General features: G+C 34.8%; 2 protein-coding genes across 2 annotated transcripts in view; one reads left to right on the top strand and one right to left on the bottom strand.

Moving 5' to 3' along the window:
• STK32A (serine/threonine kinase 32A) overlaps positions 1 to 22,719 on the bottom strand; it is a 140,462-nt gene that overhangs the window by 60,879 nt on the left and 56,864 nt on the right. The window contains exon 5 of the mRNA XM_051978675.1: positions 13,561 to 13,734. Coding sequence (XP_051834635.1) covers positions 13,561 to 13,734 — 174 coding nt within the window. The remainder of the gene's footprint in view (positions 1 to 13,560; positions 13,735 to 22,719) is intronic.
• LOC127550072 (chromobox protein homolog 1-like) lies at positions 19,830 to 21,952 on the top strand. Its single transcript, XM_051978680.1, has 2 exons — positions 19,830 to 20,193; positions 20,712 to 21,952. The coding sequence occupies exon 2, from the start codon at positions 20,893 to 20,895 to the stop codon at positions 21,403 to 21,405; it is 513 nt and encodes a 170-aa protein (XP_051834640.1). The 5' UTR covers positions 19,830 to 20,193; positions 20,712 to 20,892; the 3' UTR covers positions 21,406 to 21,952.

Below are 22,719 nucleotides of genomic sequence, written 5' to 3'. Positions count from 1 at the left end.
ACTTTAGCAAAGTTGCAGGATAGAAAACAAATCCCCATAAATCATTGGCATTTGTATATGTGATCAATAGTTAAGCAATAAGAAATAGGAGAAATCACATTTAAAATAAATGTAAATAATATAAAATACCTGGAAGTCTACCTGCCAAGACAAAGTCAGGAACTATATGAACACAATTACAAAACACTTTTCATATAAATAAAGTTAGATCTGATCATTAGAAGAATATCAAGTGCTCACAGGGAAGCCAAGCTAATATGATAAAAATGACAATTCTACCTAACAATCTACTTATTCAGTGCTATACCAATAAAATTGTCAAGAAATTGCTTTATAGAGCTAGAAAAAATAACAAAATTCACCTGGGTCAAGAATTTCATGAATAAATGAAAATAAAATACAAACAAAGGTGGGCTAGCTATACCAGACCTAAAACTATATTATAAAGCAGCAATCATCAAAACCATTTAGTACTGGCTAAAAAATAGATAGTGGATCAGTGGTATAGGTTAGGTTCATAAGACACAACAGTAAATGACTATAGTAATCTAGTGTTTGATAAACCCAAAGGCTCTCGTTTCTGGCATAAGAAATCATGATTTGACAAAAACTTTTGGGAAAATTGGAAAACAGGATGGTACAATGAGATTATGTGATGATCAACTGAGATAGACTTAGTTGTTTTCAACAATGTGGTGATTCAAGGCAAATCCAATGGACTTGTGATGGAAAGAATCATCCATATCCGGAGTGAGAACTATGGAGATTAAATGTGGATGAAAGCATAGTATTTTCATTTTTTTTCTTTTGTAATGGTGGTAGTAGTGTTTTGTTTGCCTGATTTTTTTTCTTCTTTCTCTTGTCTTTTTTTCCCCCTTTGATCTTTTTTCTTGTGCAGCATGACAAATATAGAAATATATTTAGAAGAATTGCATATGCATAACTTAGAGTAGATTGATTGCTTGTTGTTTAGGGGACAGGGGAGGGGGGGAAGGAGGGAGAGAGATTTGGAACACGAGATTCTGTAAAGGTGCACATTGAAAACTATCTTTTTATCTGTTTGGAAAAATAAAAAGCTATTATAAAAATGGCAGTAATTCATAATTGTAAACAGCTGCAAGAATGTTGTATATTTTCAACGGGTATATTGGAATAAGCTCAGGCCAGCTCCTGAGAGCTAATTGTTACATTTTAAGAGTGAGAATTTATATCCCAGAAATCAGCAAACTCCACAAATCAGGGCTTCATTTATTGTTTTGTAGGTTGTCTAGACTTAAGAAAGTGATGGAGAAAATGTTAATAATGCAGATTAAACTTTAAAAGCTGTTGCACATAATTTTTTTCTGAGTTGTCAAATATTTGCTAGCACCCTCCTAATTGTATTTTCACTGCACTATTGTGTTCCTTCTTCCTGGATTCTTAATCCTAATAGAGGGTCCTTCTATCTCTAACATTCTATAAACCCATAGAGCCCTTCCCTCCCTGTTATTCCCCCCACCTCCCCAATCTTAATCTAGCTAATTTATTTGGTAAAAAAAAATACCTTTTTTTTAAACTTTCTTGCAAAATAAATAGGATCATAGATTTAGAACTCTAAAGGATGTTATGTGTCATCTAATCTAATCCCTTCATTTCACAGGTGAAGAAACCAAGGCCGAGAAAGGCTAATTACCTTCTTCAAGATCACACATGTAGGCTGTAAAGAGCCAAGATTTAAACCCACATTCACTTGTCTTTTTACTGTATCATGGCAGACTCCAAAATGGCAGATGAGATTTTATTTGAAATAATCAAAACCCCTTGCATCCACCAAATTTCCCATCTTACTAAAATGATTTAAACAACAGAATGATTTAATTAATTTGCACTGACTCCTGGGCCTAAACATGTAGGTAGCCTTGAATGAAAATGAATGTTTCAAACTTCATTTAAAAAGGAAAACAAAACAAACCTGATGGCATAATACAGAGAAGGCTGTTTTTTTTTCTTTTTTTCTTTTCAGAGGTGTAATTTATCCTCATTCATTATTTGGTAGCTTGAGAACAGGTGCAGAATGGAAATGCATCAACCTAATACCCTCATTATTACCTACCATTTTGTTTCCCAGTGTAACATAGCTCTTTTTGGATAGAGCAATTAGAGAGAGAAAATTTGCCAGGTCTGTGGTCCACTTATAGAAAAGAAGACTTACCAAAAACAAAAGGAAACAACACAAAAACTTAAAAAAAAACTAATAGAAGAAAATGTTTTTTTAAATAATAAAAAGGGTTATTCACACAATTTTTTTTGAAGGGAGAATGCCCAACTAAGCAGGGCAGTGGATCAAACACAGTTTATGAATTAGCTAAAAGAACATGATTTTTGCACTTTTCATTTCCAGATACTAAAATCTGGATCATATAATTTTAGTGTTTTGTGGATTTTGGAGGAGTATACAGTCCAGCTTATAGTTAAGAGAACATTCAACAACAGTCTTGACATCTCTGTACTTACATAGTACCTGGTACAAAGCCTCCTATAAATGCAAGTTGAGTTACTGACTCTTTTTGTAGATATCTAATTATAGGGAACTCACTATCTCCCAAGACAGCTGCTTCTACTTTTGGATAGTTCTGAGTGTTAGGAACTTTTCCCTTAAGATGAGCCTTATAAATTTTATATATCTTATAAACCTTAAAATACTGAAGTTAGACAATAATGTCTAACTTCAGTATTTTAAGGTTTATAAATTGCTTAATAAATAACTCCTTTGATACTCAAAACAAGCTTGGGAATTAGGTCCTATTATTATCATTTTTAGATGAGGAAATGAAAGCAGAGAGTAGTTAAATAATGTGTCCATTATTATAGCTCCTAAGTGTTTGAAGCAGAATCAAACTCAGATTTTCTTGTCTCCAAACCCAAACCCCATCCACATAGTTCCTAAAACACAAATCTGAAAGGAGAAGATAGAAGTGAGCACAAGAGCCATCAACAATGATTAAAATTACCATTTAAAAAAGATAATATGGAAAATTAGTTATCTATAAAGAATTTTTTTAAGGATTAGCAAATTAACTGGGATATAATTTGTTATTTTATTATAATGGATAATTATTTGTTAGCTTATGATAAGGTATTGTGTATTCTCTATCTTTTCCCTTTGAAGATTGGATCTCCTTAATTTACCCAGGGTGGAAGTACAGCAGCCATTCTCCTTTTCTGCTGACTGGCATAGAAGCTTTGGCAGCCTACTGGGTCTCTACTCCTGGGGGCTCACCATGTTGATATATCAGACCTTTAGTCTAAAATTCAGAATTCAGAGCTCAGTCAATCCAAGACTCTATGTCTTAGCGTTCCTGGTAGCAAATATTAGAGGTATTAGACATTCTCAAGAATTATTAATTTGTCATTAAAAAAGATGTATTGTGAACATAGAATTTGTTCATTGATTTGCCTAATGAAGCTTCAACACAGAAATTTTCACTGAGAGACAAAAATGACTTTAACAGGAAAAAAAGTGATCTCAATTGAATGGGAAGAAAATTCTGAGTTGACAATAAAATCTAAATGTGAGTCAGACTAATGAATTTGTTAATAGTTGTTCAGCAGATGACATCATCCCATTTCTGCTTAGCCTTTTTCTGTATGTAACTTGAGCACAGTAGGTAGATGTCTTAGGGGATAGGACCACAAACAACAAAAACATGGAGAATATGATGCAGCTATGTTCTTTTTATGCTAGAAGTAATTTGTTTTATTCTCCACTAGGACTAGCCTCATGTGTATAAAGAATAGGAAGAATAAAATTATGCCACAGAAAAAACAGCTAAAAAAATGGGTTTGCTTAGTATTTAGAGGCAAACATGAGATCAGACATTGATTTTTTTTCAACCCTCATTTAAAAGGAAAACAAAACAAACCTGATGACATAATACAGAGAAAGCTGTTTTTTTTTTTTCTTTTCAGTTTTGCCTACTTTCCACTGCCAAGGCAGCATGGCATGGTAAATAAAGCACTACACTTGAAGCCAAGAAGGCCTAAATTTATATGACCTTAGGAGCAGAGGGTCCCCAGGATGCCAAAGCTTCTGTGCCAATCAGTAGAAGAGTATGGCCTGAGAGTAACTGCTGCACTTCTAGGTTGGGAAAAATAAAGGAACCCAATATCCAAATGAGGAAGGATATAGAGTGCTTTATATTAAGTTTACAAATAATCATCCATCCTCATAAAATAATAAATTAGAACTCAGTTAATTAATTAACCAATCCTACAATAATAGGCTCTTTATAGAAAACCAAGTCCATATACTCAACCTCTCAACACTCTTCACAATTCCCAAAGTCTAATTTCCAGAAAAGATACTAATTTGCATGGACAATTATAAGTTGTAGAGAAAGTGCTGATTCCTCTTTGTGGAGAGGAAGTTTTTCCAACCTGGGAGTTCTATTCCTTATTCTCTCCCATAGCTAAAGTTCAAACATTGAAATACATCATTTCAAGGTTTTGGGGTCCCTATAAAAGTTTCCTCTGAGGTATGGTGAAATAACTTTCCAGTGGCTGCCCATGTCAGAATTCTTCCAAGAGCCTCATAGGAAAGAGAATGGAGGTCTATTATTCTTCTCATTCAGAGGGAAGAATTGTTTGTGTCATTCAGAAGACCTAGATAGAGTTAGTGTGATGACATCATGAGCACAATCTTATTGCTGCTAGGGAAAGTGGGGATAGGTGATATAAAAAAGCAGAAAACTTTCTCTTTTAAAAAAAGTTATTAAGTATATTTCTGCAAACTTTCTAATTCTATTTCTTTTTCATTTTTTGTTTCAATTTCAAGAGAACTTTCTACTATGTTGTTGCCTGTTTAAATTATTTACATAAATTGCCTAATAAAATTTTACTGTTCATACAAGAATTGAAAAAACAAAAAGTTACAACTTTATTACTATCTAATGTTGCTTGGAAAGGAAGTAACAAATATCTATTTTGATGTAATATTGATACAAGGTAACTTAATAATGTTTGACAGTTTGTCCCATATACCCAAATTACTCATTGAATTTTCTCAAAATTGGACATGAAGACATTAATAGAAATTTCTCCATTAGTGTTTAACTGTGGTAATTAGTTTCCCAAAAAATCATTATCTCAAGGGAGTGATTATAATTAGTTTTGTTTTCTTAAGGGTTTTCTTTTTCTTTCTTTCTTTCTTTCTTTCTTTCTTTCTTTCTTTCTTTCTTTCTTTCTTTCTTTCTTTCTTTTTTTTTGTTGAAAGCAAATAAATGCTTTTTCTAAAATTTCCATGTTCATTAGTTGAATTGAAGTTTAAAAAAAAGGGGAAAGTTCAGGTGGAAAGACTGGAAATTTATGCTGTCCTTCAATATTTACTGAAGAACAACCTTGAAATGTGTTGACGTAATGAATAAGAAACAAGAACAAGAATTTCAAAAGAATATGTAACTGACAAAAAATTCAGAAGTTTTTGGTTATCACCCTTCATTCATAATAGTCCTCAGAAAATATTAAAGAAAGAAAAGATCTGGATTTGGCTCTTAATATTATTGAGTGTTGCCTTATGTAAAGATGAAGAAACTGAATTCCAAAGAAATAAAATTACTGAACCAGGGTCATACAGCCAGGAAGAGGTAGAAATGAGATAAGATACCAAGCCTTTTGGTTCTCAAACCTTTTTCTAACATGATATGCCAATTTACTACTCCCTCAATTGTAATTGAGTTCTTTGTTTTCAGAATCCCTGTAACAGAGATGTTAAAACAAGTGGCCCACAACACTGGAAGCCTAAAGCAGATTAAAGATAGTTCCTATATGATTTTAATGGATGGATGTATTAATAATAATAATTAAAAAAAGAAATTAGAAAAATGTGTGATTTTTCAGTCAGTATATGACTCATTCTTACATAGTTTAGTGAGCCCTACATTCCTTTTGATCCACCCAGGTCAACTTATTAAATACACAGATAATGAAACCTACTCTTATTGAATGGCAATATAAGCTCCTTGAGAACAGGGGTCATAGACAGAGTCCTTTTATTTACCTGATTCACAGTTCCTAGCAGAAATCTCTGCTCAGTGGAATGAAATATTTCATTGGAAGGAAGTTCAATACAAATGAATAGAACAGTTTTGATAGAAAGAGGGATGGAGAAGAGATGAAGATTTAAAACACTCCTTTGTTTCTGCAATCAACAAATAGTTTTTAAGTCAGGCACTCTGATAAGAACCATACATGTAAAGAAAGGCAGAAATAGTCCCTTCCCTCAAAAAACTTACATTGTACTGGAGGAGAGAACATGTGAATAATAAGATATATGCAAGATAAATATGGGTAGATGAAGGTAGGGCATCAGGAAAGGCCTCCTGCAGAAAAGGTGGGATCTGAGTTGAGATTTGAAGGAAACCATTAAAACTGGCCAATGAAACCAAGGTGAAGGCACAGAGCATTACAGTGGTGGGGAATGGCCAGTCAAAGGCTTGAAACTGGGCTCTCATTCTGACCTAACAGCCTGGTATTGGGGATATGTGAAAGACAGGGGATAAAAAGGGACAGAATGAAACCAAGTCTGGTATATAGATATATAGTTTCATACATATAGCTATATAAATAGATATTTATTTAGATATCTATAGATAACTTTGTCTAGGGAGATAGACTCCTTCAGAGCAGTGACAGTCATTGCCCTCATGAACTCTCTGCCCCATCACTGAATAGAATGCAAATTCAAGAAATATTTGATGTGATTTGAAAGAAGTGAAGATAATGAAAAGTTGAGGTTTGAAAGTAGAGAAGGGGGGGGAAAGGGGAGAGAAAAAGAGAGAGAGAGAGAGAGAGAGAGAGAGAGAGAGAGAGAGAGAGAGAATGTGGATAGAACTCAAATGAAAACAGGTTACATTATTAAAAAAAAGGGAAAAATTTTTTTAAAAGGTGTTTTGAGTCACTGCCAGCTTCACATAATGGTTTGTCCTTCCTGATTTCTACATTGTCAGCAACTAAAACTCCAGAAGGTAGTTGGTAATTTTCTTGAAATGATGAATGAGAGAAAAGATAGTGGGGGTAAAATCTATGAGATTAAAAGGACTTTTCTGACAAAAAGAATGTTTTTCAACCAGCTACTGCTATTCAGAAGAAACATGGTTAGAACAAGAGGTCAGGTTTAAGGTGATGTTAGTTTCAGAGGGTTTATCTAGCTGTTGTGACAAGGTCATGTATGAAACTTTCTATTCCCCAAGGTAAAAGGTAATGAAGAATTGTGGAAAGAAAATTGTTTTATTAGAGAGTTAGGAGGCCTAGAATTGAGAACTGACTCAGCTACTCACTATTCACAGTATGATTGTGGGTAAATTATTTAATATCCTCCCTGCCTCAGTTTCCTACATCTATCGTATTAATGTTGCTTTTTTTCAATCCCATTTTGGTCCTGATTAACTTAGCCAATGTAAAAGTCTCCATTTCTTAGGGCTAGGGCTTTCTATATGGTAATAAAATCAGTGTGAAGTGGAAATGATAATATGGACTCATTTAAGCATTCCCAGTCCTTTGTAGACTTTATTTAAGTAGTCAAGCGGTAGATTTACAATTGCTAAAAGGAAAAATGGTGGCTACAAGAGATAAAGAAATTGTACTCATATGCTCCTCTACCAAATGCTAGGTGATCAAAATAAAAACCTGATGTTTATAAACTTCTTTTATTTAATGATGTAGCCACTGATGTTTTTCATCATGATATATTCACCTCAGTACATTTTAGGAGAAGCAGTGTGTAGTTTTAGCTCTGTATTCACTGACTAGCCAACAATAGGTTCCACCCTAAGCCCCACTTGGTCATTGTTTGGATCCAGATAGGTTCATAGTAACTGTATTTTTGTACAGTAATTGTTTTTACTTTGTCCAGAAACCCTGAGGGTCTTCCGTTTTGAGACTGATTTTTTTTTTTTTTTTGATTGGGAAGAGGCCATTTTTTGACTTCATTTCTAATCTAGCCTTAATCACTAAATGGACATTGCTTTAGTCAAACTGAAAAAGCTGGAAAAGACCTTAGCTTAAAAAGACCAAGGTCTCCCATTTGTATCTTGCCACTGGATCCAGAGGGCTCTGGAGGAGAAAGTGAGGCTGATGACTTTGTAACTCACTTGCTTATTATGGCATCACTTCCCTGCTGTTATGGTCTTCTTTGAGAATGAAGGACAAATAACAACAACTGACTCTGCAGTCAGCCTGAGAAGTGGGTGTGGATTTCATTTTAGACATTTAGTAGCTGTCAGATAATGGATAATTTTTTTTAATCTCTCAAGTCCCCAGGCTCCTTATTTGTAAAAATGAGATAATAATAATTGCACTCCTTACCCCATAGGTCTGTTGCAAGGATCAAATGAGAAAGTGTAATGCTAGACAAAAGAGCTATTAATATTATTAGATCCATAGCTAATCCTTAGCTTCTTTGGGGGTGGGAGACTGGGATCTAAGCGCACTTGATCCTGAAAAGTCTCATTATCAAACATTGAAAATGGGAGGGCTTAGCCAAAAGCCACCCTCTCGGGAAAAGATAGTCCCTTGGGAAGAGAGAAGGGCAAAAAGTAAAATGATTAAATATTGTTGCTTTATATGGGGAGGACACTCCCAGGGCTAATTGAGTATGTCTGACTTAAATCTGTATATAAAATAGATGTCTGTGTGATTTCTGTGGGTATGTCTGCTTTGTATTCTGTATTCTGTATTAAAAGTTAGCAAGCTGAGTGAGAGTTAAGGAGTCAGCCTTTGTTGCTAGTTTGGAAAAGATCTGGCTCAGGTGGAAAGATAAGATCTTTTTAAATGATTTTATCTTTAAGGTTAGTGAGAAAGTTTAAGAATGTATGAATGAGAAGTGCTTAAATTGAAAGGGATTAGAGAGTTTAAGAACTTTTGGGAAAAAGGAAAAGCAGTGTGCTACCACCTTAAAAAAATGAATGAAATGAAAAATGACATTTTTGTGGAATCAGAACTGGCCAGTTTGAGTCTGCAGAAATATTTAAAGTTATAGAACTGTTTAAAAAAAAAAAACATTTTAGCAGACTGTGGTTTTTTGAGAATAAGTTTTAAGTTGCTTGTCACTATCAGCTAAATTGAGTTGGTCTAATGAATTTTTAAGTAGGCCTAATTTACATGATTAAAACCTTCTGAGAGAAATTGTTGAAGAATTAAAAAAAAAAAAAAACCCTGCTCTCTCTAGGTTTTTCCAAGCTTTTCAGGTTTGTGGAATCTATCATGGCTAGGGAGATGTCCCTGGCTGAATTCTTCTGGGGTTTATGCTGATGCCCCTACATCTTTGACATGGGCCTCCTCTCCAGAACTTTTGGCATAGAGAGTGAGACAGTCATTGGGCCAAAGACTTGTAGCTGGACACCTGGGTCCAAATTTCTCCAACCCTCTTTCCCCAGGGTAGAGTCTATCAGTTTCTTAAAGCTCTGTGACTGGATTTGAAAGGGCAGTTTTCTGCTACATTAAGTTTTGGGGTTGTGTGTATTCACATTGGAATTCTGATTCTGAAATTGTAAGGGATAATTACTATTAACTCATGTATGCTAAAATTGTGAACTTGTTTATTCTGGTATAAAAGTTTAGAAATGTCTGCATTGATATTAAAGTATTATTACAAGAAATTTAGATCTTTATTTGATTTTATTTTAAGTTAAAAATTTTGGTTTTCTGGCAACTTACCTAAAGAAGTTTCATGTTTGTATCTCTTAATTAGATGAAATATATTTAAACTACTATGTTGCTTAGTAAATTGTATATTGGGTGCTTTGTAAAAATTGTATGAGCTTATGCTTTAACATTTTGTCAACCCAGCTGGAAATGTAGCATAAATTTTGTGAAATTTCATCCAAAGCTATTTAGAATATTAATCTTAATATTTGTCTTGCTTTCTCCCTTTAACAAAGAAGTAAAAGCAAAGAAATTTGGTGTATGGAGATGTATGTAATTGCAGAACAAATTGTATTTGAAAGGTCTGTAATAGGCCTAATGACAAAATAGGAAGGTATTGAGGAGGTGTCCCTCCATAGGAAAGGAGCCTGACTCCAAGATATTCAGGTTAGATTTTAATAAAATGACACCCGTGGGGGAACTGAGATATAGGGGGGATGGGTGGAAGCTTTCCCCTGAGCTCTGCTGCTTTAAGGGTATTAATGGAATAACATTGGAACAAAATTGTACCTAAGTATGGATTGGTAGAGATTATGGATGCTGATAAAAGGAACATATTTTATTTTTAAGGTTTTAAAAGAAATAATGAAGAAGGATTGCAAATTGAGTGGTAATTACATACACCCAGGGATTCCCTCATCTGGGAAAATGGAAAGAATGAATCCGATTTTAAAGAAACTGATTAATAAATTGATGTTAGAGACTAAATTGCCTTGGAGCAAATGTTTGCTTATTGCTTTGTTAAAATATTAGAAAGGTTCCCAGAAGTGACCTGGACTTTGCTCATATGAAATTGGTTTATTTTATTTGGGAGGAGAAAGAGAAAAACCCTCTTTTGAAACAAAGGATAAGTTTTTAAGGAATTATATACTGGCAGTGTCCTCATCCCTTTTTAGCCCTTAGGAAACAAGGATTGCTGATCCAGACAACACCTTTTAAGTTTGCAGTTTACAGGAGAATGGGTGAAAGTCCTGGAAGAAGCAGAGTGGGAAGGATTTTCCCAGATGTTACAGATGACTGCAGACTGGAGGCTGAAGAACACCAGGCTTACAAAACCTGTGGACGACCTCAAGAATGGATTATTAAGGACAATTCATAATTTCTAAAATTGACTTTGTAATTAGGAATGTTTTGGTGGGAGATAGGAATGTTTGTGTTTAAAGGAATTTTAACAATATTAGTGTTGTACCTGGTATTTATATTTCCAAAGAAGTTTTTAAAAACTCCTCAATTGGAGGAAGTTGAATTATTTTAAGAATGAAGAAATTATTAATGTTAATTCTGATAAGGTTCTTTTATGTGAAATTAGAATATTCTATATTCTGTAGGAGTTTTAATTGGGTGTATGGAGTCTTCTTAAAGTTGTACCCATTATTTAAAGGGATTCTGAGAATAATAATTTTTGCTTTTGTCCCTTTGAACATGTTTCTGTTATAGACAATATGTATTGAGCATTTTAAAAGCAAAACAATTTGTCTAATGTTGAACTTAAAGCCATCTACTTAGATATGAAAGGTAAGCTGTGAATTTTCTAGAGTGAATCTCTTACTGTTATTAATATAAGGTTATGGTCAATATCTATTTAGTATATGTAATCTTTGAGAGCTAAATTCATTTAAAGCTTTGATTGATGAGATTTGCTATTGGAGATAAAATCTCTTGGGACTATAGCAGATATTATTTGAAGTTTTAAATTCAGGTATGACTGTTTGATGCATTATTAAGCCAGTGATCCATTATCTGAAAGAAATATGCCACAAGCTATTCAGAAGAATGTGATCCTGAATTGTTAACAGGTATAAGTTAGTATGTGGGCATGAGTTATGAGGACGATCTTGGCCTACTTAAGGTGGGATCTTTCTGACTCAGTTTCCCAGGGGTATTCTTTTGAATAAGAAACCACCTAATTATTCCAGAGTCTGGCTTAAGGTGGAATTGTTACTATCATGTATGTGCTCTCAGATCAAGGCAAGTGTTTATAATCAGAGCAAATAGTCAGTAGAAGCCATAAATACAATTCAGAAAAAATGTGATCATTATATCCTAAAGTAGGTGAGTGTTTGGCCTAGTCATCTATCTGTTGTTAGGTGCATATGTTTGTCTATTTATTTTAGCATTTCTGTTTCAGCTGACTTTTGTGAAAGGTAAAATCTTTATTTATGAAAGGTTACCTACTCCAATCATAGGGGACATAATTAGTTGGGGTGATAGATAGCCCTGCTATCTGAGCCCAAGAAGAAAATTCCAATGAATAAGAAGGAGATGTCTCTGGAAGGCTATCCTCATAGCACTTGGTGGGGCCCTTCTGTTCCCAATCTGTATTATCCAAGATGATTAGAATGAAAGGCAAGGAAGGGAGGAAACTGTCTGGGTGATTCCATAGTTAATATTCCTGTGAGAAAAGACTGTTTCCAGGAGAAAATATTGACTATTGCCTTGGTAAAAGATATAATTAAAGACATTAGAAATTAGCACATGTTTTGATTCAAAATTGGATCTCCTCTTTTAACATCTCTTGGTGGTCTTGCTTTGGAAGAGCCTGTTGGAGACAGACTTTATGATTTCTCCTGATAGCTCTCAGTGGAGTTATGTCTTCCCTGTATGATGCAATATGTTTCGGAAAACTCTGTCCAAAATCATTAAGACAGAAGGTACAGTCATGGGATTAGTGTGATTGATGCTGCTTAGTTGAAAAGGGAGGAACCAGAGCCTGGGAGGATAGGTAAGACCTAGAAAATGAAGTCCATCAGGAAGTTGAAGAAATGTATAAACTTTGATGTGAGAAGCTTTCAAGTGATGAAAGAGAGGGGGGGATTGAATGAAGTGAACTGTGAAAGCTGTCTCACAAGATGGAAGCAGTGTTCTAAAGACTGAGTGAATGTCTGCTGTGTCCCAGGGCCAGATTTCTTTCTCCAGAGAACACATGGTTTACAAAAAGTGGGATCATATAGTCCTTTTCTTAGTGAGAATAAGTTGGGGCTACCTTGGCACTGAAACTCCCATATAAGGTAATTTAGTAATCTAAAGATGTGGTTGAGTTTGAAGTTTTTCCTCATTTATGACTTAGAATGTGAGGTCGTTTGTCCTGACTAATCAGGACCCATAAATAATTCTTGTCTGTTAATTATGCCCCATCTCTCTTTGTATAACTGCTTGTTGGAAGGGAGATGCCCTTTGAGATAATAATAAAATTCCTTTTTGCTTTTACCTTGAGAAATCTCCTTGATTTATTTGAGTGGTGGTCTTTATCCCACACAATATGAAATACAGATTAAATTCTTATTTGAGAATAACTCATAAATGGTATTTTTAAAACTTAAAATTTTCTTTTCTCTCCATTTGTACCAGTCCTCTATTATTTCTTCTTTGTTTTCTTTTTTGTTTATCAAAATGAAATACAGATTAAATTATTTTCTAAAACTTTGAAAATTATTTTGTAAAATTAAAAAAAAACTCTCTCTTTTCCTCTTTCTTTCTCTTTCTCTTTTTCCTCTGTCTTCCCTTCCCCTGCCATCCATTTTTTGGCCTCTTTGTAAATGCTGACTATAATTTTAGAATAATTTTCAACTGGCATGCTTTTCAAATTAAAAAAAAAAAAACTTTTCTTTTTTCTACTCAGTATATATTTTTCCTTTTTTCCTTAAAAAAAACCCCAAAACTTCTTTCTCTGTTCCTTAGGCCTGTCAGTGGCATTCATTGACCTTGCTAAGCCATGGTAGAAAGCCATCTAAAATAATAGAGTTGCTGAGCACAGAATAGTGTCTCAGAAGCATCAGGTATCCTGTGACCTCTTAATAGATGTTCAGGCTTAATTTTCATATCCTCATAACCCTGAATGTCATCTTCCTGACATAAGTCTCAGAACCAATGCCTACAACTCACCTATGGATGATGCGTTGACTCTGAAGGTAGTCCAGTGCCATGGATAGCTCACAGATGAAGAGCTTCACAGTGTCTTCTTGGAAGCGGACATTCTGCTGTAGGTGATAACGCAGATCGCCACCCAATAAAAGGTCTACCACCATAAACATGTCCTCCTCATCTTGGAAGGAGTACCTAGAACAGCATACATCCACAAACATAAGTTAAATGTCTTCACAAACCACCAAGTAGCTAATTGTTAGAATTGTTAGAAAAGAGTATCTAAATCTAGGACTAAATATGTCCTGGAAAGATTATCACAAACTATATAGCATCATATACATTTTATTCTGTTAGGGACTATGTTTTCTGGGTATGCTAGGTATGGAGGTAGCAAGCTTTCACTCCTGCCTTTATCACCAGCAATGTGACTGTAAATCACTTAACCTCTTCAAACATCTGTTTCCTCACCTATAAAATAGGAGCACTCATATCCAGCCATAACACAAAGTTCATGGTGAAATGTACCTGAGAAAGGAGAATTTAAAGTTGGTAGAAAACTTAAGAGAACAGCTAATGCTATTTTTCCATTTAGAGTACATACTATCCTATATTTAAAGCTCAAAGATTATTTAGTCCAAATTTTTAAATTTAGAGATTAAATGATTTATTGAGGATCACACAATTAATATGTAGCAGACCTAGGAACAAGGTTCTTATAATTTTAGGCAATATGGTAATGGAAAGAGTAAGGGATTCAGAATAGGACGAACTGAGTTCAAATTTTAACCCCAACCCTAACCCTAACTTTCCTGATTACTCCCTGATATTTGTATGAGCATAAGTAAGACACTTGGCTTCTGTCATTTCTTCAATTGTCACATGGGGGAAAAGGAGTATTTGTTAAAGATCCTTTGCAACTTTAAATCTATGATTCTGTGATCCTAAGATTCCTAACAAAATCTAGTATCCTTTGCATGAAATCCCACTGCCTTCTGATAAAATGCTATGTAAATATCAAGGAATTAAACATTTGAGAATACATTAGTGTTTGCTGGGCTGTTTATGCTGCTTCCCCCCGTGTGTAATGTTTGGTTTTTAAAGAAAAATTAATTCATTAAATCACTTTTGATGTAGCATTATTTCCCTCCAAAAATTTTATGCAAATTTATTTTATTAATTGAAAAAAAATTAGTTTGTTGATTGTTAACAGAAAGGCAAGCTATATCCTTTAAACTCAAATAATATGGTACAAACTAATATTTGTTTCCAAAAGACTGGCCTTGGTTCATACAAGAGATATTCATAAACTCATGAATTTAGGAATGAAAGGAAATTTAGAGGCTGAATCCTTCAGCCCCTTCATTTTATAAATGAGACAACTGAGATGAAAGAGGTCAAGTAAGTGCCCTGAGTCATCTAGACAGTGAGTAAGAGATGAAATTTGAACCTTGGTTTTCTGATACAAGTATGCATTCTTTTTCTTGTATCTCATTTATGAATAAATCCCACTGCTATATTATTTTATTATTTATAATTATTTTATCTATTATATTTAAATCACATGTTGCTTAAGGAATATGTGTCTAGATCAGTAGTGTCAAACTCAAATAGAAATGGGGTCATCCATAAGCCCTTATTGTGCCACAGATTGACTTAGAAAACATGTAGTAATATTATCTTTGTTCTATTGTATTTTTAAAACTTTATTAAATATTCCCTAATTTTAATCTGGTTCAGCCCCAAGGCCACCTGCTACATATTTGACACTTCTGATCTATGTGATTAAGATGGACTCATTCCAGATGTTTTATTTTTATTGACTTCCAGAACTGAGTCTGTACAATTCATGCACTAGGGCATTAAGAGGAATCTTTGAGGTGTAGTTCTTTTCTTAGAACATATATGCAGATTTGTTACAGTCAAGAGAAACCCCAAAATGATTAAGAATCCCTGAATTGGAGAGACTGAATGGTATAGCAGAAAGAACTCTAGAATGAAATTAAGGAGAACTGAGTTCTAGTCCCAAGTCAGTCATCATTTATCCCTAAGATTTTTAGCACCTCTTCTTTAGCTACATTAATTAAGCAGATCAGTTTCCCTGTTAAAAATAGCTATTTTGTAATATCTTAATCCTCCTAAAGATAATTACAATAACTAACCGATCAGTGTGGTTTACATGCTAAAAAAAATTCTGGGCTTATATTGAAATTTTGACCATTTAAAGTTAGTTCTGGTAAATAGTAAATGTGGGAGAATGATAGAAATAATTTTTTTTTTCTATCCTCATGAGTATACTTTGACCAATTGTATGTGTTTTCACTCTGATAGTTACTTTACATGGGGCTAATTTTGATCTTGGTCAAAGGGTTTCAGTGGGATTTGTGGAGGAGTATAACAGGCAAAAATAGTTCTATGTGCTAAAATGTCAGGAAGACAAATCAAGATTTCTCAGAGTATGAGTTAGGAGTGTTCGTAGCAAGTTCTCAGATGCCTTGAAGGAAATGTCAACTCTTGTGCTAAGAGATCCCAAGAGAGCCAGTAAGAGGTTGTTTAAATTCACCGTATCTTCATTTAAATGAAGAAATTGAATTTGGATTTTTTTTCTTTGCAGTGGGGATAACTTCTACTTATGTTGTTGAATGAAATTTCCAAGATCAACTCTTTTAGAGGCTTCCAAAACTTCAAAGAAACTAGGATGGTGTGGTATGGTTGTTTTCAGAGATGGTTCCAAATTTTATCAAAGATAATCTGAATTCTATAGGAGTCAACCCTAAAAAATTGGTGCATCACATCATCAAGAAAAAACTCCCAAACAACATAAAAATCATATGATTATATCAATAGATACTGAAAATAGTTTTGGTAAAATATAACACCCATATTTCTTGTATTTTTTTAAGCAAGAAAGAGTTTGTATTTTTTAAAAACTAGAGGAATACAAGGATTTTTCCTAATTACAATAAAAAATTTTTATGTGAAACCAAAGCATGTAGTGAAAAAACAGATACTGGACAATCAATTGTTAGATTTGTCATAATGGGGAGTCGTTTTGTGTATAAATTGGGTTAGTTAGCTTCTGAGGTCCCTTCCAATTCTCAAATTGTATGATTTTGTGGAAAAAAAACCCCAAACCCAAACAAACCAGAAGAAACTGTTAGAAAAATAGTTATAAAGTTCCCATTTAAGGAAAATTATTTTGATAGAAGACAACAATATAACAGAAATAAAGAAAGAATTAAATAGAGGGTTATTTCATTATAATCATAGTTGCAATGGATACCACATATATTGAAACAATGATTTTCAAAATGTATACATAATAAAATCAAGTAAAAATTAGTTTTAAAAAAGGCAAAATTGAAGATTATGTATAATGCCAAAACTCATCCATACTAGTGTCTGTTATGTGCCTGATATTATTTTAGGTATTGTAGCTATACATTAAAAAGAGTGAAGCAATCCCTTATCCCAAGGAGCATACAGTTGAATTGGGAGGGAATGTGTATGGAATAAATATAAAAATAATAATAATAATTAGAACAGTGAGATATTAAAGGTAATAAAGGACAGGTATCAAATCAGCAACAGGAGAACAATATTCCCTAGTGTAGTCTGAACCACATTAAAATGGAGTTAGGAAATATTTAATAAAATATTGTGATCAGGCAGGGTGCATCCTCTCCAGATTTAGAGGTACTCTTCACCAAGTAGACAAAGTTGATGATGTCTTCTTAACCACAGTAACTCTTGCACATCATTCATTAAGTTGATTTACATTAGTGGAAAGAGTACCCACATTGACAAAATTATATACCCTTTAAGGAAAAGTAAGCACTTAAAATATACATTATAGATGGTAGACAAAATAATATTGTAATAAGTGTTTAAACTATTGTGCAGTTCATATACATCTGAAAAAGAGAGGGAGAAAAGGAGAGAGGGAAAGAAGAGGAAAAGCCAAAGAAAGGGAAAAAGAGGAAGGGTTAAGAATGAAGAAAAAGATAAAGAAACAGAGATGATTGTATAAGCTTGGAGAAATTCCCAAAGTGAAAAATCCCTCTACTAATGCACTTATTTTTTGTGAGCAAATTATGTTTAAGTGAGTTGACATAAGACACTTATGTTTAAGTGTCTGAGACTGGATTTGAACTCAGATCCTTCTGACAGGGCAATACTCTATCCATTATACCATCTAGCTGCCCCTCCCAATGCAATTTATGAGGCTCTTAAGAAACTTCTTGGGTTTAGAAACCTGACTTCTCTACTCAGTAATACTGTATTTGCCAGAGGCAAACTTGAATCCAAATTTTTTTGGATACTAAATCTAGACCTGTATCCACTATGTCAGGCTGCCTCTTAGGATCAGTTTTCTGGTACCATGCCTATCATTTTACCTTTCTCATTAAGATACTCTTTACTGATATAGATCAGTATCTGCTTTGCAATTTATAGCTTTAAAGGTGACTTAGGACTCAAACAGATCAAGTGGTTTATCCAGGAACGCCCAGTAAATGTCAAAGATAAGTCTTTAATTCCAGTCTTCTTGATTTGGAGGCCAGCTCTCTTTCTCAACCACTACCCTACAACAATTATTTGATAACACTTGCTAGAGTGACTAATTCAGACCACAATATCTGACCTATGTGCCTAAAACCTGCAAAAATTTAAAATCTTGTTTGGACCCAGAGATGACAGACTTTAAGATATGGTTCATTAGAAGACTCATTTTATTTATCTCTCTCTGCATTTCTTCTGGCATTTGGATGGGAAGAGCATGGAGAATTATTTTATTCATTGCCAGGAATGTACCTACTATAGAGTGTTATTTATGAATCCTCTATAGGGAATATCTTGCTATTATTATTTTGTGCATAATCTCAGGAGGCAGCTCCCTCTGAGAATGCTATATCTAGTAAACAGGGAATAAAGGATATTGTCACAAACATTATAAAATATTTTTTTTCCCAAGGCATGTACTCTGATGGTAAAAGGGACTCCTCTCCAAATGCTATCTCAAATAGCACCCTATGTAAGTAAATGCAGAATTACGGTTTTTTTTTTTTTTTTTTTAGTGGACTCTGAACAATATTAACTTGTTTCAGACATACATAAGCAAGGTCAGTCTGGGCCACTTCTAAGATGGGAAACAGTAACTTATGATTCAGATGGTAGAAGAGTAGGTCTTGACCAGGATGAAATGTGAGTCAGCCTTGAATAGGCTGAGTAATTGCACTCAGTCTGACTCTTTCTCTAGAAAGCAAGACATGGAAAGGTAGAAAGCCCAATTGATCTTCTGCCCCTTCTGCAGCCTCTGGTGAAAAGGTTGTCTGTCTTCCCTGATTTCTGGCGTCGAAGTTCCAGGGTAGTGATAAACTTCACTCTAAATTCCCAGCACTCTCTTCAGCAAGCAAGAGTTCATGCTCTCTGGGAAGATATACCTGCCTCCTGTCTCTCCAAAATGGTGTCTGGACATAAGTGAAAATCTTTCTGATCATTAGAGTAGGAACTTCCTCCATCCTTAAAACCTACAACCTGTTGTTCATTTTAGGCTTTTATTTCATCTGACTTGTACTTGAAGGCAATGGTGTTGTGGGATGCCTTGCCACCCAGTCAGCCATTGGAGGCTCCCTGCACTGAACAGAATTGAGGTATAAAGGAAATAAATAAATCAGAAATTCTGAGAACTGGAAAAGGCTCTCTGTGTTTGTATTATATGTGTGTGTGTGTGTGTGTGTGTGTGTGTGTGTGTGTGTGTATGAAACCATTCCTTATTCCCAAGTGAAAATGACCTTTCCTTCCTTAAATGTTTCTTACACTAGATTGCCTAGTGTATTTGTTTTGCACTTTGTATATTTCTCCTTCCTCTTCCACTAAAAACTCATTGGGAGTAGAATCTATATCATGTACCTTTGTATTCCCAATGTTGAGCAAAAAGGCCAAGTCCACAGTAAGTGGCTAATAAATGTCATAGTTTTCTGAATTCTTGAATTATAGAACTTGCTTCTGTTAAACACATTTTGCTTAACGCTTTCTGTAGACTTACTTTTCTATATTACTGGCCTGTTGCAGTGGCTGTGTTCACAATTCATGTCCAATCCATGGGTACAGATTTCCTTTTCCATTTCAAGGCTGCTTGTTCTTTCAATTACCAAAAGCACAGATGGATCCTTGATATTGGTGGAGACAGCTGATGTGGAAAATACCCAGAGGTAGTTTCTGCAGCTGCAAGCTTGATCATAATTAGAGAAAGCCAACTGGGAAAGAGGCTTGAGGAGGGAGTAACCATTCCATAATGCATTTAAGCTGCCTGCTTAGGCTGAGTTAGCAGTCCATGACTGCTGCCCAAAAAGGTAGGAATAAGGACTTTATTTAGACTAGAATTCAAGATACTAGCTAAGCCTGATTGTTTTTAATCCTTGATTTATATTTATAGAGAACATCCCAGTCAGGGCTCTGGCTGTTTGATGGATTAGGAAAAAAACTCTGATAGGTAGCTAAGAACAAAAGTTATTTTTCCCTTCAACAACACCTGCTTAAGAAAGCACTGGTGTTCAGGGACCTATTCTAATTGCCTGAATTTTATAAAGAACAATTTCATTTCCCTGAGGAGATATGCGTTTTGAACCTGTATGAAGGGCCCATCTGCTTAAGGTAACTATGGGTGGCCTATTGCAGTAAGATGATGAAATTAATTTCAGAATGAAGTGATAGTTAAAAATATATTGTTTTGTTTAATACTTGAACAGTGTTTGGTCATTTGCAATTGCTTGAAAGGCAACATTTGCTAGTATCTGGGAACCTTATCTCTGAAGCTTACTATTTTCCCCTGGGAAAGTCAGTCTTTCCGAATTTTTGTTTGATCTTTTGGGAAATGAAATGATTATATTAGACAAGGTCCTTTCTAACTGTAAACTTAGGATCTTATAGACAACCTTGTTATGTTTAGAGAGCAGATGTTCTCTCCACCTTACAGATGAGGAAACTAAGATTCAAAAGAATTAATTATCAAAGAGTTAATAATCAAGATCACAAAGTAGGAAAAGTATTAGGGCTGGGACTAGAGGCTTAGTCTTCTGATTTTTAAGGTCAATTCTGAAGTAGATATCACAAAACCTTGACTTGAACCAAAATGACCAGTATCATCAATTAATTTTCTTTCTCGTATTCAGTTTATAGAACAAGGCATCAAACAAATCATTGATTATAAGAAAAGAAGCTTAAAAGGAAAAAAAAATGGTGAAGTTGTCCAGCTCTGCATGTAGAGACTGCTATATGTAGTAGGTGTTTCATAAATGCACATTGGTGTGACTGACAGGCATCAGTTTTCATACCATAACCCTGTTAGAGACAATGGCAAAAAAGAAAATTAAAAAGAAAGTGGAAGAACTGCAAAATAAGAAAGAAGAATATGGACCAGAAAAAATCCTTGACCAGCGATTGGTAAGGGATCAAGTACAGTACCTGGTAAAGTGGAAAGGTTTCAGGGAGGAGGAAAGTTCTTGGGAACCAGGGGAAAATTTAGAGTCCCCTGACCTCATTGAGAAATTCTTAGAATCCCAGAAAATAGCCTGTGAACTCGAGGAAGGCAGAAGCAAACCTAACTTGTGTAATGGAAGAATGAGAGAGAACAAACTGAAAAGAAAGAAAGAGACGTCCAAAAAACCACAAAATCTGGCCCCAAATTTGGAGGCAGAGAAGATTATTGATGCAGATAAAACCAATGAAGAATTGAAGTTCCTGGTGAAATGGAAAAACAGTGATAAAGCTGACTTTGTTCCTGCCAAGGAAGCCAATATCATGTGGCCCCAGCTGGTCATTAGCTTCTATGAAGAAAGGCTGACGTGGAAACAGCCGGTGAACTAGTGTTAACTAGAACCGATTTTATCTTCAGCCATCCTCTAGGCTGCTGGGTCAATGGATTTGAAATGGGTGAGGGGGGAAAAAAAGCTGCATTTGTCTTGAGGCTACAGAGGCAGCTTGCGATGTCCTTAGACAAAAGAACTGGTGCTTTGTTTATGTTTTTGGCATCCCAAATCCATTAAATAATTCTGGCCTAGATAAGTTTGCCAGCCCAACCCAAGGGAGAGAGAAAGTGATTCAGGAAGGATTTTTTGCTTTGTTGAGCAGATAGGCAAAGAATCTTCTGTGAAGAACAAAACTTCTAGAGTATCTACTCCTTATAGTGTATTGGGCCCCAAAAAGAACCAACAATTTCTCAGACTCTCTGAAACCATCTACATCGTGTTAACTTTGTTATTATCACATACCATTGTGTTAAATTTGGGAAGGGAAAAGTGAATGAAAAAGGTCATTTTTTTTGGGTTGTTGTTATGAGAGGTAAAAGGAGAATTCAAAGTCTAGAATATTAGCTTTAAAAATCACTGGTACAATAAATGAGCACTACAAAAGATTGTTGGTATTTTTTTTTTTTTAAGACTGTGCCCTACTCTTTAGGACCCATTTTGGGGTTTTCTTAGCAAAGATATTGGGGTGATTTGCCATTTCTTTATTTCATTTTACAGATGAGAAGGCTGAATTAAACAAGTTCACAAAGCTAGTAAGTGTCTGAGACCAGATTTGAATTCACCAAGATGAGTTTTCCTGAATTCAGGCCTGGCACTATATACATTGCACCATCTAAGTGCCCTAGCAAAAGACTATAAGACTGCTAAATTTACTTTGCCTAAATCTGGTGCACTTGTGCTAGAATTACTTCAGGCTAGATGGAGACAGAATTATTTTAGAATTTTAATTTAATTTCAGAAGTATTTGAGACATGGTGGTAGGAGTAGCACAGGTAGGCTAGACTGTTATTTAGTTCAATTTTTTTTTTTTAAGTATAACAGCCTTTTATTGTTTTTTCCTCTATTCAGTCACCTTTCTTGCACCCTAAGATGCCCCAAAGTATTCAAGGTAAGAAACCATGAAAGAAATGATGGAACTTAGGGAATAGGCCCTGAGTGATTCTGGAGCTGGATCAGAGGGAGGAAATGGCCAGTGGGGTTGGTAGAAGCTGGGAAGGTGAAGAGGGGTTGCTGAGGCTCTTACTGTGGTTTCTGCTTTCTGTTCCCTGATCTCCGATGCTACCAAATCCTGGGTCATCTGAGACTTTTCCTGCAGCCAGCTTATTTCCCTTTTGGCTTTCTATGAAATTGCTTCTAGACCCTCTAATGCCTA

The sequence above is a fragment of the Antechinus flavipes genome, chromosome 2 (assembly GCF_016432865.1).
Source record: "Antechinus flavipes isolate AdamAnt ecotype Samford, QLD, Australia chromosome 2, AdamAnt_v2, whole genome shotgun sequence".
Classification (NCBI taxonomy): Eukaryota; Metazoa; Chordata; class Mammalia; order Dasyuromorphia; family Dasyuridae; genus Antechinus; species Antechinus flavipes.
This window is presented reverse-complemented; position numbering and strand designations above follow the sequence as displayed.

Coding starts and splice junctions, on each gene's coding strand:
- LOC127550072 (XM_051978680.1), top strand. CDS start 20,893: ATGGCAAAAAAGAAAATTAAAAAGAAAGTGGAAGAACTGCAAAATAAG.